Raw genomic sequence first — 14142 nt, forward strand, 5'->3', positions numbered from 1 at the left:
CAGAGACTGCCTGGACAAGTTCCTGAAATTTTCTTTTTCAAAAGTGGTTCGTCATTGCCTTCTTCCTAGGGTTGAGAGGAAGTGACTGGCCAGTGATCACCCAGTTAGCTTTGTGTCCAAGGCAAAGCTAGAATTCATGTTCCTCTGGTTTCTAGCCCGATGCCTTAACCACTATACCAAACTGGGTCTAATACAGGAACAATGGCTACTATTATGGAGTTTGTATAAAACCAAGTTGCTTTTGCAATATAATCTTGCATGTGGCTATTCAGAAGTCAGTTTTATTGTTTATAATGCAGTTTGCTCCTTAGTATTCACTGCAGGAAGGTAGGCTTAATGAGCATATAAGCTCATATAATGAAAAGTGTAACTTTATATTTGATTTCTTTTCTACAGGTATTTGTGCTGTTTCCAGTTTTGTATGCTCTGTCTCATTACATGAATTTGTAAATTTCAAAACCAACAGAGCAGCTTGTAACAACTTATACATTTAATAAGACACAAACTTCTGTGGATTCTTCAGATTTGATGCTCATAATCCAAGTTTGGCAAGACTACAATTATCTCAAGTATCTGGACCAATGTTTCTCAACTTTGACAGTTTTAAGATGTGTGTACTTCAATTTCCAGAATTCCCCAGCCAATGACCTCAATGAAAATGCAATGGAAATGTTATGATTGTGACAACTATGTTGAAGTTTAATGCTACATTATGCTACATTTAAAACGTCTGCTAATCCTTAAAGACATTCTCTATATTGCCCAAGTGGTTGGTTTTTGTCCTAACCATCCCAGCCTTTTAAGTACAGTACAGCACTTTGCACATAAACGCTAGATCAAATTTGCATTATTTGGTCCTAAGTGCCATCTAATGGGTGTCATTGGAATTGCAAGTTTTTATAATCGGTGAAGGGTTGCAGAACGAAGAATATTAAATGAGTCGGATGCTGGGAAGGGGCATTCGCCGATCCAATTTCTTGGAAGAATAAATTTAAATAGCAACATGGTTGCGAGAAAAAAAAGGAGAGGGGGAGGCAGAGAATAGGGATAAAATATCCCGGAAGCGAACATTTACTTTTTAAATATGGCTAGTTCAACCTGTCACTGAACGTAGCAGTCCTGATTTCCCCCCCCCCCCCCATCTAACCGCTGCACTTCCCTCAGTCGAATCAAAGGGAAAAGGCCACAAAATGTTACGCTGAAGAGTTCTATTACTCGGGCAACCTTTATCACAAACATTCTAGAAGTCCCGCCCCTTTCGTGATCTTCTTGTATTCGCCGCTGCCGTTAAGGCAACACTCCATTAGCAACCATGTCCCAAAAGCAGGGGCAAGCATGGCAGACGCTTCCTCTGCCTTTCCCTTCGGTTGGGAAGTGGACTCCGGCGCGCTGGTACCTCCCAAAGGCCGCCGACAAGACTGGAGACTGACTAGCAGTGGAGTGGGGCTTAATTATAGCCCATCATTGCCTTTCCCGCCGCCCTATGCGCGAGTGAGCAAACTAATATTTAGCAGGGTAGCTGGTGCAATCCGGATAGTTTGTAAACACTAAGGTTTGGAGAGGAGGCGGCTAAGATCCCTGGGTTCTCTGCGAGAGGGCTGGAGTGACACCAAAAAACGACATGGGATGCTTTGAGGCAGATCCTGTTTGCATCCAGGTGGTCCCCATATTTTTTGATTGTCCATTCTTTTTCTGTGTACTCACTGTTCCTCCTGCAACTTTTCCATTGTTAGTCCACGATCCAGGAACCGTTGCCACCTGCCTCCCAGAAAGTATGGCAAGATGAAGTCATTCCCCGGCTGGCTACCACTGCACAACTTGCCCACTGCATGAAAACTCATAGGGAACTGCTAGCTCAACCCCGCTACTCTGTCTCTGCCTCACATCAAGACGTCCGCTACAATAAAGATTTGAGAGAGAAGGTAAGAGATTCTGGGGGAATTTTAGCAATTGGGTGCTCTTAGGAAAGTGTCTTGGAAAAGGCATTAAGAAGCAGATTCCTGATTTTACTAGAGAAATAGTTAAGGTCCTATCTGGTTCCAGGAAGATCTTAGTGCAGCAGGATGAAGAGCTGACAATCAGTCCCAGAAGGAACAGCTCTAGGAACACTTACAAACACTTATATCATTTAATGCTGGGCTTTGCTTTTTTCACTTCCCTCCTGACCTCTTTTCCTGTGTGCAAGACTCTTTTATTGCAAGCCTGAAGGCAGAGCCTACATACCAATACAGTACAGAGCACAGAGAAGAGCAACAAAGATGATTAGGGGACTGGAGGCTAAAACATACAAGGAATGATTGCTGGAATTGGGTATGTCTAGTTTAATGAAGAGAAGGACGAGGGGGGACATGATAGCAGCCTTCCAATATCTCAGGGGCTGCCACAAAGAAGAGGGAGTCAAGCTATTTTCCAAAGCACCTGAAGGCAGGACAAGAAGCAACAGATGGAAACTAATCAAAGAGAGAAACAACCTAGAACTAAGGAGAAACTTCCTGATAGTTAGAACAATTAATCAATGGAACAACCTGCCTCCAGAAGTTGTGAATGCTCCAACACTGGAAGTCTTTAAGAAGAGATTGGGCAGCCATTTGTCTGAAATGATATAGGGTTTCCTGCCTGAGCAGGGGGTTAGACTAGATGACCTCCAAGGTCCCTTCCAACTTTATTATTATTATTATTATTGTTGTTGTTGTTGTTGTTATTTAAAAATACTCATATTGCTTGGCTGTATTTTCCATGCATGCTTTTTTCAAATTTCCAAAACAACAAAAAAGTCTATCTTGTTTCAATTATCATAAAACACTGTAGGGAACAGGTGATAATTAAAAATAAAATGTATTAGGCACAAGATATTTTGTCATCAAAAGTAAAATCAAGTTACAAATTATCCAATGCTATTCTAGTAGGTGAAACTGGAGCATCTCACAACTTTATTTATGATGACTTTTTATATTACATTCAATAATATTGTTTCTCATAATTACCAGCCAATGATGGTTGTAAGACAGAGGAATTTTCTACTCTGAACAATAAATATTTTAAGAAAATCAACTCTCAATATGAATCGAATCGACAAGGATAATCTTAAAAATAAGCAATTTCTCCCTTCCCCATAGTCTTAGGAACAGTATTAACTGTCATTAGGTCTAATCATCTGTCCCTCTGCTTTTTTAATATAATTTTAAAATTAGGTTTTATAAAACATAAAAAACTAAAACAAACTAATAAAATGCAGAAGCAGGAAAGAAATAAAGAAGAAAAGTGAAAGTGTAGAAAGAATAGAAAAGAACAAAAAGTAGCTTTCAATTTCCTTTACAGAAATATTAGTTACAAAATTCTCTCTTACTCTGATTACAAAAAAAAATCTTTTTTTTTCCCTAATAATCAAAACCACAAATCACCTATGCATTTTTTCTGTTTCAGGCAAAAAAATAAATGGTGTCTAGTTGACCATAAATATAGGTACCATTTTCCTCTAATTCGTCAAAAGTAAAAATAAAAATAGCATTATAAAAAATAAAAACAGTTCCTTAGCCGTTAAAACCTTTCATAGGTCCTCCCTTAGTTACATTTTTTGCAAATAAATCTTAAATCTTTAAGCAAAGTCTCTTATATTTCTGAAATCTAGAAAGAAGACTAATCACAAAAGATAAGAAGTCTTATCTTTACTGCAAAAGAAAATCTCTCTTCAGTTGTAATTGATTACTTCTTAAAGTGATTAAGAGATGGGGAGAGTAAGGCTGTAAAGTCCCTAATGGTTCCATTGGAGTGTAGGTGAAAGTCTAGGATTCCCAGCAGCTCAACTCCTGATCTAGCTGCAATACCCTTTTCTGTTTGTGCAGTTTAATCAGAAGGAGCTGCCATCAAGAACGATGTAATTAATCTCTCTCCCTTTGATCCAGGGAGCCAGCCAGAAATCATCTTCCAGCTGGCTTTCAAAGGCTACAGCAGCTCTCCTCACTTTGGAGAATATCAAACTATCACTCCCTACAGCAAAGGTCCCCAATCTTTTCAGCACCAGAGACCTGTTCCGTGGAGAAGTTTTCACACGGACCAGAGTGCGTGGTTTTGTGTGCTGCCTGCATCTCGCAGATGGGGCTTTGCTTGTTTGTGTGGACCAGTTGCTGGCATGCCGCAGCCCGATACTGGTCCACGGAACGGGGATTGGGGACCCTTGCCCTACAGGAAACAACTCAGCCGTCCTTCTACTTTCTACTATATGTTCTGTTTCCTGAACTCTCAACCTGCTCTTGTCACCAACAGCTGAAGCTTAGAGCCTGGAGGTTCCCCCTAACTATGGGCAACCAGAAGAGTGAGATCCAAGCAAATTTTCATGGTTGGCCCAATCTGCCGCACGACCCCACCTTTCATGCTGGGCCTCAGCCATTCAGGTTGGCAGCTCATCACGCAGATGGAGCATCCAAGGTATCTGGAATTTCAGAGACAAAAGGAGAACACCCACACTTCTTTTTCCTGGACACTCAGTTTTTCTTGCCAGAGTCAGGATCTCCAAATTAAGGATGATTCATTGTGCACGTTTTTGCAAAGTTTTCTTGCACGTGTCCCCATCTTTTTGATACTGAGCAAATGAATGTTTAATGTCCTTTAGGCTCTTGCCAGATCTATGTGCAGCTTGTGTATGCTGAAGGTACAATAGCTAGGGGTGGCCTGGGTTAGGGATGACTTCAAATTCGCAGAGGAACAGCCTCCAGAGATAGACTCTGGTAGCTTATCTGACAGGGACAATAGCTATTTAAATTTCCTACAGTGCATTAAGTCGACTAAGGGAATTGTGGAAATTTTAAAATGCGGATGTCATGGGGAAGGGAATTAGGTGGCCTTTCTAATTGATGCTGGACCTGACTGAAGAGTCATCTTCTTAAAGATATCTTCTGCAGCAGAGAAAATGCTGCTTAGCAAATTCAGAAAATCCTGTCCAATAGTGGTCTTTATTCTTTTCATTATAGTTGGTGGTAGCCACTACACAGAACAATGTCCTCGCTGGAAAACCCTTCTACATCTGTGACAAGGCAGTGCTGAAGCTTAACGAACCCTACTTATCAACCACTGCCCAGGACTTCCGGATCTTCACACAGTTAGTGGAACATCTGTGGTATCTTTTCCCCACTCTTTCAGAGCCATATAGGTAGTCCTCAACTTAAGATCACAATGAAGCCCAGAATTTCAGTCCTAAATCATTCTGGTTATTTTAGGGTCTCAGTGGTACTACTAGTTTACATAACACCTTCAGAATCTGTATTTACATCTGTAAATGTAATTCTTAATTTACAGCGATAATTGGCATTAGATTTTGGTTGAAATTCATTACAGTTATTAAGTTGAGGCATCTATGTGATAAGACCCAATTTTATGACATTTTCTGCATAAATGTTATTAAATGTCATTAAGGAAATCACTGTTGAGCGAACTTTAAAATCATACCTGTAAACCCATTCTTTCCACTGAGAGTTTTTGCCAGACAACAGGCAGAAAAGTCATAAATTGTGGTCACATGACCATTGGACCTACAACAGATCATAAAGGAGAGCTGGTTGTCAAGAACCTGAAATGTGGTCACATGACTACAGTGTAAGGCATGACATTTTACAACAGTCAAAAGTGTTTTACAGACCATGAAACATCCTCTGAGCCTGTCATAATTTTAAATGGTTATTAAACGATTGATTGTAAGTCATGGACTACTTGTATTAGTTGCGGGGGAGCAAAGTGGGAGGCATATGCTCCTAGGTTCTTCAAAACACATAGTTGGAAAAAGGAAAGTGGATTCCCCAGGATTTTGCTTTGATTCACAAAGTTCTACTTTTATAATACATTTCCATTCTTGCTAACCTGAATTTTCGGTATTCTTTTCATTCGCCCCTGGAGACACATTTCACTTTAATCGCTGTAAGTTCAATTCTGCCAATTGTGTCAAATATGCTAATTTGATCAATATATATGTATGATACAATTGAGCCCAAAATTTCCACAGCTAAACAAGACATTTATCAAGTGAGTTTTGCCCTATTTTATGACCTTTCTTGCCACAGTTGTTAAGTAAATCACTACGTTCTTAAGTTAGTAATACAGTTGTTAAGTAAATCCCATTGATGTTGCTTGTCAGAAAGTTGAAAAGGGTGATCACTTGATCTCAGGACATTGCAACAGTCATAAAGTTATGTCAGTTGTCAAGCATCCAAATTTTGATCGTTAAGTATGAAAAATGGTCATGTCACTTTTTTCAGCGCCACTGTAACTTTGAACTAAATGATGCTTGTAAGTCGAGGACTACCTATATCTTGTTTTGCACAATTCATCCTACCTACCTAAATTTACTATGTCTATAACAATAGTAAATTTTGATTCATCTATTAATTTTACTAGGAAAAAGTGAGGAGCTCCCAATCTCTCTTCTAGAAGCTTGTAAAACCTGTAATTTTAGTAGGCATCACCCACAGGCATCACTCACTGTAGTCATAGGGACTAGAAATATTTCTTTTTTAAAATTAAAAATTAGCTTCTTAGTAAGCTGAATTCTAAATTTAGTGCTCTATTTAATGCCCTCTAAGCAGCACAAACAGACTTGAGCAGAATTGATTCTTGCATTACTATATATAAAGGAAATATAAGCATCTGCTTCTGGAGTGAAATAAATCTGCCCTTCTTGTCTTCTTATAAAGTAGTTTAATCTCACTCAATACATAACACTGCACATATTTCCTGCTTTTGTCTACCTTCCTGAAAAAATGATTTCTTTTGTTCTGTCTCCATTCCTTCATAGGAAAGAACTTCAAGGGTATACTCAGAAGGAAATTCTCAATTTGGATCCTTACCCTCTGATTCGTGAACCTGGGCCTATGCGAGATCTCCAGATGTTTCCAAAGGCTACCCGGGTACCCCACTTGATCCTGAACCCAGCTGTACCTCACCGTGGTTTATTCAGCCTGGCCCAAGAAACCTACCAACTTCCCAATGACCACAAGCGAACCTGGAATCGCTTCTGCCCTGTGCAGCAGCCACCCACAGTTTCCTGCCGGGTGCCTGTGGTGGAAATCATGTGTGTGCCACATATGTATGAGACGGAGTATAAATGCTATGGAAGTGGCAAACCTATGCCAGTGTGAAATGGACAGAGATTTGTACTCACTCACTAGTCCCTTTTTCTACTTCATCCAAAAAGAAGAAAAAAAATATTTCATCATGTTTACCTTTTAATCATTTTGTTGAAATAACTAAAACAAAAACAAAAACTCTAGATGCATTCAACAAACAGAACATTTTGACTTATACTTTGCTATACTGTCTTAGCATTTTAGCTTCATAAAGCTGTGAACAAACTAGGCATAAAAGTTGCCATGCATGTGTGCTCACCTGAAGAATATTAGGCCCACAGCAGTAAGCAAACCAATACAGGATTAATGTGCAAGAACTGATTCTTGCATTACTGTATATAAAGAAAATAGAAGCATCTTCAGAGGGACTTCTGGAGTGAAATAAATCTGCCCTTCTTGTCTTCTTATAAAGTAGTTTAATCTCACTCCATACATAACAATACTAGAACCACATATAGTCCTCAATTTAAGACCAATTGTTTAGCAACAATTTGAAGTTACAACAGACTTTCATGGGGATACTTACAATCTGATTCCAAAGTTCTAATGGTTACACCACTGACTGCATTTTGGGTGTTCAGAAAGTGGTCCACATCTATAGCTGTTTGCAGTGTCCTGCAGCCATGTGAACATGTTTTGTGATGTTTTCTGAAAACTGGCATTTCTAGTTTTGGGCAAAAAACACCCAACTGTTTGCTTAACGACCACAACATCTGCTTAACAACTGCTGCAAAAAGGTCATAAAATTGGATCTGTTATGTGGGTGACCCATTTTATGATTATCACAACTTACAGTGATAATGGGCAAGCTCTATTATGGTCATAAGTTGAGGACTATCATACAATGACACTGAATTCCAAAACAAAAAGTCATAAGGGAATAGCAAATAAGAACCAGCACTTGCTAGGCCTGGCTAATTCTTCAGGATCGATAGCCATAGTCATTTGCTTCAGTTACCCAGAAAACAAGCCCCCACTATATTGACTCTTTGCTATGTGGTTCACTGATGCCTCAAGCATGGATAGGTCCTCACAGTCAGCAACCAGATATTGTTACATCATGCCTGCTTCAGCCCCCATTTTGTATAGCCTGAATCATGAAATGTATTGCTATACTAGAGTTTGCTAATTTTGGCTTAGTCTATTATGTAAAATCTCCCAGTGTGTGGTTTATTTATATAATGTTTAAGCAATGAATTAGTGCAATTGTTTGAACCCAACCTGAATGTGAAAGATAAGACATATAATTTTCACATTTATATTCCAATGTTCTTGGTTTGTATGAGATTTTCCTATTTTCTCTTCAATATCACCTGGGAAGTCAGTTAGCTAGCGAGACAGTGACTTGGCTTGCCTGAGTAACAGTGGCACATCTCAAGAAAGAAGCATGGGATTGTACTGTTCTAAGCAGCTCTATATTTGGATACAACACCCAGAACAGATGCTACCGGTATGTAGGATTCTCAGCAAGAGTGAGAAGCCAGTAGCTCTTAAGATGATATTTATCTTCAGCCCCATTGTCAATGATTAGGAATGATGGTACCCAAAAAATAACATCTGGAAGGCCACATAGTCTGGGATTACAATTTTGGATTGACAATGAGCAGGTGCTGATTCAGTTCCATTGCTAAACTGATAGTCACAAGGCATCTATCTTCCTCTAAAACAGTGGTTCTCAACCTTCCTAATGCCGCGACCCTTTAATACAGTTCCTCATGTTGTGGTGACCCCCAACCCTAAGGGCTCTCCAAGCGCGCACCGATGCCGCCCACTCACCCGCCGTGCCCAGGGCTCAGCGCGCCTCGCCTGTCCTCGCCTCATTTCCGAAGGTCGCCGGCCTGCCCAGCTCCAACTGGCCGGGGAGGGGGGGCAGGAAGGCCGCTTCGCCGGCTCCGCCCAGCCTGGTTGGAGAAGCGCCCAGGCGGGGAGAGGGAGAGAGCAAGAGAGAGAGAGAGAGAGAGAGAGAGAGACAAGAGGGCGACAGCACTGGCAGAGCTTAGTTCAGCCTCCTCCGCGGAAAGGGCCGTGAAGCAGCACAGTCTCCCTTAGGAGATGCTTGACGGAAACAAATCTGGGGCTGCAATGGCCCCCAACTCGAAGCCATGCAGAGACGGATAGAGGAGCGGTGTCTCGGTTCCTAAGACCATCGGAAATATGTGTTTTCCGATGGTCTTAGGCAACCCCTGTGAAAGGGTCGTTCGACCCCCAAAGGGGTCACGACCCACAGGTTGAGAACCGCTGCTCTAAAAGTACACTTTATAGGATTGTGGTATGGATAATATGTGTGAGAGAGAAGCAGTATTTATGATGTGAACTTCTGGAGGAGAGATGGGATATCAATGTATAGGTAGTCCTTGATTTTTAACCACAACTGGGAGCATAATTTCTATCACTAAATGGATGCAGTTGTTGAGTCACGCCTATATTATGACATTTTTGATGAGTTAAGTGAATCATGATGACCGTTAAGGGAATCACATGGTTGTTAAGATACTCTGCAAGGGACTTTGCTTGTCAGACGCCATTCAGGGAGGTCATAAATGGTGATCATGTGACTCCAGAATGCTATGATCATTGTAAATACATGTTTTCCAAGTGCCCTAATTTTGACCATGTGATGGGAGTGCAATAGTAAATGAGGGTATGGGTCATAAGTCACTTTTTTCAGTGTCATTACTTCACATAGTTGTTAAATAAATGGTTGAAAGTTGAGGACTATCTGTTATTACATAAACAAGTTACTGCATTTTTGTCTCTTCATTTCAGAGAAACATAATGACATGAGCAGGCAAAAAAAAATAATCAGAGTAACAGCGACTTTCTTGCTGATTTGATCAGATCTGATCACCCTCTAGCAGCTAGTGATAGGACCAGTCTACCCTGCCTCTGGAGGTCTATGACAGAATTGGTCTCCTGATCTCTAAAGCTAAAGGAAGGGCCAATTTACCTGCCTCTGGAGGGCTAGGTGGGACCAATCAATGCAACAGCATTGAAGTGACCACAATTGCAAATTCTCATTTTAACAGGATTTATGGATCTCAGATTCTGGATGTGTTCTGTAGGTTATCCCATTTGAGTTAAACTTGGTTTAAAAATTATTGGACTATGATATGCCCTTTCACCCAGTTAAAATTTATAGACAGAGTTTTAGTAGAGATAAATTCCAATGGAGCCTGTCTATCACAGTTGTGAATGTAGCTTTTCTATTATTTAGTTTATAAATACTCTAGTTTATGCACATAAAGAAGAGAAAGAAATAGTTGTTAATAATAAAATATGGTTTTCTCAATTTTGAAAAGAGGCATAAATGCCATGCTACTCTTAATGTCAACTTTATTAAAAAGCTAATACTTGGTAGTATATTCGGAGGTCCTTCCCTGAGCCGGGTCATCCACTGCAGAAATCTGAGAGCTGCAGCCTTCTTCCTTCCGAATCCCTTCTCTGCACCGACCCCGATTGGGGCGTCTCACCTTTTTCATTTATAAATCTCGACCGACCAAGAAGCATCCCCACGTCTCCTGCGACCGAGTAACCGAGAGATGCATAAAACCCGGGACGCGCCCGGGATGTGACGCCAGGGAAAGCGTTAGCCAGCCGCGCCGGTTGAAGTGGGAAACCGTTAGCCACGAGCGCCGTTTGGGGGTGTGGCCTCGGGCTCAGCAGCTCTCAGACAGAAGCGAGGGCGGAGCGGAGAGCGAGGTCAGGGCGAGGGCGACTTCAACAGAACAGCCTCGCGTTTGCACTTTAACGGAGTCCTTTTGGGCAGCTATGGATTAGTCAAATTGGCAAGCAACATCCACACGCTAGAAAGGATGTGTCGACCTGCAGCAGGCCACACTAGCAGATGACCCCATGAGTGTCATTGTGTGCAACCGTGAAATTATCTCAGCCGATCTCTGCTGGGATCCGGGAAGGTGCGTGCCTTCCAGAATTGACAATAAAGATTATCTTGTCTTGTCTTTTCTTGTCTCGTCTTGTTTCGTCTTATCTCATCTTATCTCATCTCATCATCTTATCATCTTATCTCTTATCTTATTTCTTATCTTATCTCTTATCTCTTCTGGGTGTTTTTTTTTTATAAAAAGCAAACCGTGGATGAGGTGAAGCATGAATATATAGTCTGTATATCTGCGTGATATGTTGAAGTTGTTAGTGATTCCAGTGTAAACTTGTCTTGTGGGTTTTTTAAAAACATTTTTCAGTTATAAAGATGGCTCAGTTTACTTTCAAACGGAAAAGAAAGAGAAAGATGGGAGGAGTGGATGAAGGAGCAACTCTTATAATTCGGCAAAAAGATGAATTGAAAAATATGTGAATAAGTTGCCTGGAGTTGGGTTCATTAAGTTGCTCATCCATTTCTTGATTTTCACCAAGCTCTAACTTATTCATCCCATTGGATTCATTGGATTATTCATCCCATTGGACTTTTGCTCTCTTTTTTCAGTTTAAATCTTCAAATTGTGTCCTGTAGTTCAAAGTGGTAATACAGGCTTTACAAAAAACTGGCAGATTTTTAAAATTGCTTTGTCACCTGAAAAAGAATTCTTGCAAACTCAATGGTTGGTTAAGTTGGTTTAGTAAAAATGTTGGTGGAATAAGAATAAAAGTAAATGTATGATATCTTCACATAACACAGCCTCAGATCATATTTATTTATTTAGCATATGTCATATCATACATGGACTAGCAACATAAATTCATGTTTCAACTAGATTAATAGAACACAATAAAATATAAATATAAATGCCAAGGGTTGGGAACCCCTGATCTAGGGTATCTAACCATTGAAGTGCAGCATTGTTTACATTTTAAAAAATCAGATACTGGACCAGTATATGCCCTCAGTTTATAGCTGGTCACAATGTGATCTATAGTTTGAATGGACCCCACAGTCACACTGAGGATATTATATGGCTCCACCAAACAAACTTAAATCCACCAGGCAAAAATGAAATATACACATGAAAGCTCACTTAGCAAGAAAAGTTCAATGTCTCCAAGGCACAATTCCAAACAAGGTGAAGCAGGAAGCACAACAAACAAACAAACAAACAAAGGCCAGCAAACCAATACATTGTTCCCAGCAAAGCCTCCCTCTGCCTACTGTCATACATAGTCAGCTTCTCGTGCAGCCCAGTAGTCTGGTCTCCATTGCTCCTGAATTTACTCTGTCCTGTGTGGTCTCAGATCAGGTGCAGAAGGCAGTTCATCCTCTTTGCTGGCTGTCTGCCCCTGCAGGCTTTCCCCAGCTGAAGCCCCCTTTGATTCTCTTCCAGCTGGTTGTTTAGAGCAGGGGTCCCCAACCCCCGGTCCATGAATTGGCATGGAGCCATGGCATACCAGCAACTGTGCCGCGCAAACGAGCGAAGCCCCATCTGCTGGATGCAGGCAGCACACAAAGCCACGACCCCTCTGGTCCATGGAAAAACCTTTCTCCACAGAACCGGTCCCTGGTGCCCAAAAGATTGGGGACCTCTGGTTTAGAGACATTAATTAATTTCCTGAAATGCCGGGAATCTGGGGAGTCATCCAAGGGAGACATCACACCAAGTTACAAAGGATCTCCCTGGTAACATCTTAGCACCATGTTGCCACAGCCATAACCCCACAGCCACCTTGTTGCTAACATCTCGGCACTGCCATTTTGGTGTAGAACAAATTGCACAGGAAACTTGCCATGGAACAACTCAATACAACCCCCCACACCTCCATTCACAGGAGGTGGCTGTCAACCACGGTATAATGACAGGGCATATCTCCCTGCAGGCATGGCCAGTTGGTCAGGTTAGAGTGCATCCACCCGCTTGGCTGTCTGTGATGTCATCAGCACTGCCTGCATGCAAGAGATGTATTCTGCCTATTGCCCGCCCACCGGCATCTGTCAATGACTGCTGCTTGGCCTGCCTTTCCGGGAAGGGGGGTTGCCATCCTTCTCTGAAGGCTTCATCACCTCACTTTCTTGCGCCACCTCTGCAAAAGGCAGGCTAAACAGGAGTCATTGACACTCACCAGACAGCTGTCACCATCCCTGCTTGTTCCTCTCCCTGCCCAGGACCTGTCAGGGCCCAGCGCAGCACTCCATAGGAGAGGTCCAAAAAGCCGAGACTGGCATGGATGTCACCCTCCCATGAATGTAATTGTTTCTCCTCAATACTTTCTTGGAAGGGTGAATTTTATAATCTTTTAAACAACTGCCAGTTTATTTTGCATTTGTCTCCCCGTGCTCACACTTTTTTTTCCCAAAAGTCCGCTTGTGGGATTTTGTTTTTTAATGCCACAAGATTTCCAAAATGTAAGCAAACCTATGGTGAGGGGTGGGGAGGATAGAACACTAAAGGTTAATAAGCTGCTCTAATTCCTTGCTAAGCTTGACCCTTAACACAGTTTCCTTTTCTGCTGTAGAGTATGATATACAAAAATCTCATGGATTGCCTGCCCCAAATCATCCAGACAAAGGGATTCTGAAGGGACAACTCACTGCAGCCAACTTACCATGGTCAACTCGCTATGAGACAACTCTGTGCAGGACAATTCAACAATTCAATTTAATTATTTAAAATTATTAAAACTTATTTTAATTTTTCATTCACATTTCATTTTGTCCCTCCTTTGGGATCCCTTCTTTAATTATTGCACTATTTCTTCAATATTAATGTAACTCTTGTCCTATGGCAAGTTGGCCATGGCAAATTGTCCCATGGCGAGTTGGCTAAGGCGAGTTGTCATATACTCTTCTGAGGAGTTTACAAAGATGAAAGAGCTTTTTACTTCTATATCAAGCCATACACAATCCTCAGCCTTTTCTTCTGGGCTTAGCTGCACCAAGCAAATTTTCTTTGGTTTCAGGAGTGAAGCCAGCCATGGGGGGACGGATGCCCATCCCAATTTCCATATTGCTACTTATCTTAGGGGGAGACCAGACTTCCCTGGGAGTCAAGCCAGTTTCAGATATTTGATGCTAGCAGGCTGATGACTTTTACTACAATGAAAGTTGTTGGTTGGCCCTACTTGGCCCTCTTTTCTTTTATGT

General features: G+C 41.4%; 1 protein-coding gene across 2 annotated transcripts; it reads left to right on the forward strand.

Annotated features, from left to right (window-relative positions):
- The first annotated feature begins 1304 nt into the window (after nt 1–1304).
- LOC107282410 lies at nt 1305–7684 on the forward strand. 2 transcript variants are annotated; one of them, XM_015810185.1, is made up of 5 exons: nt 1305–1491; nt 1734–1922; nt 4264–4425; nt 4968–5113; nt 6782–7684. In XM_015810185.1, exons 1-5 carry the CDS (start codon nt 1336–1338, stop codon nt 7122–7124), a joined length of 996 nt encoding a protein of 331 aa, XP_015665671.1. In that variant the 5' UTR covers nt 1305–1335; the 3' UTR covers nt 7125–7684. The 2 variants fall into 2 exon arrangements, with proteins under 2 accessions (XP_015665671.1, XP_015665672.1); XM_015810186.1 differs by having other exon boundaries at nt 4968–5095.
- The last annotated feature ends 6458 nt before the right edge of the window (nt 7685–14142 follow it).

This window comes from Protobothrops mucrosquamatus, unplaced genomic scaffold, assembly GCF_001527695.2.
Source record: "Protobothrops mucrosquamatus isolate PMUCROS unplaced genomic scaffold, P.Mucros_1.0 scaffold7, whole genome shotgun sequence".
In the NCBI taxonomy this organism is placed as follows: Eukaryota; Metazoa; Chordata; class Lepidosauria; order Squamata; family Viperidae; genus Protobothrops; species Protobothrops mucrosquamatus.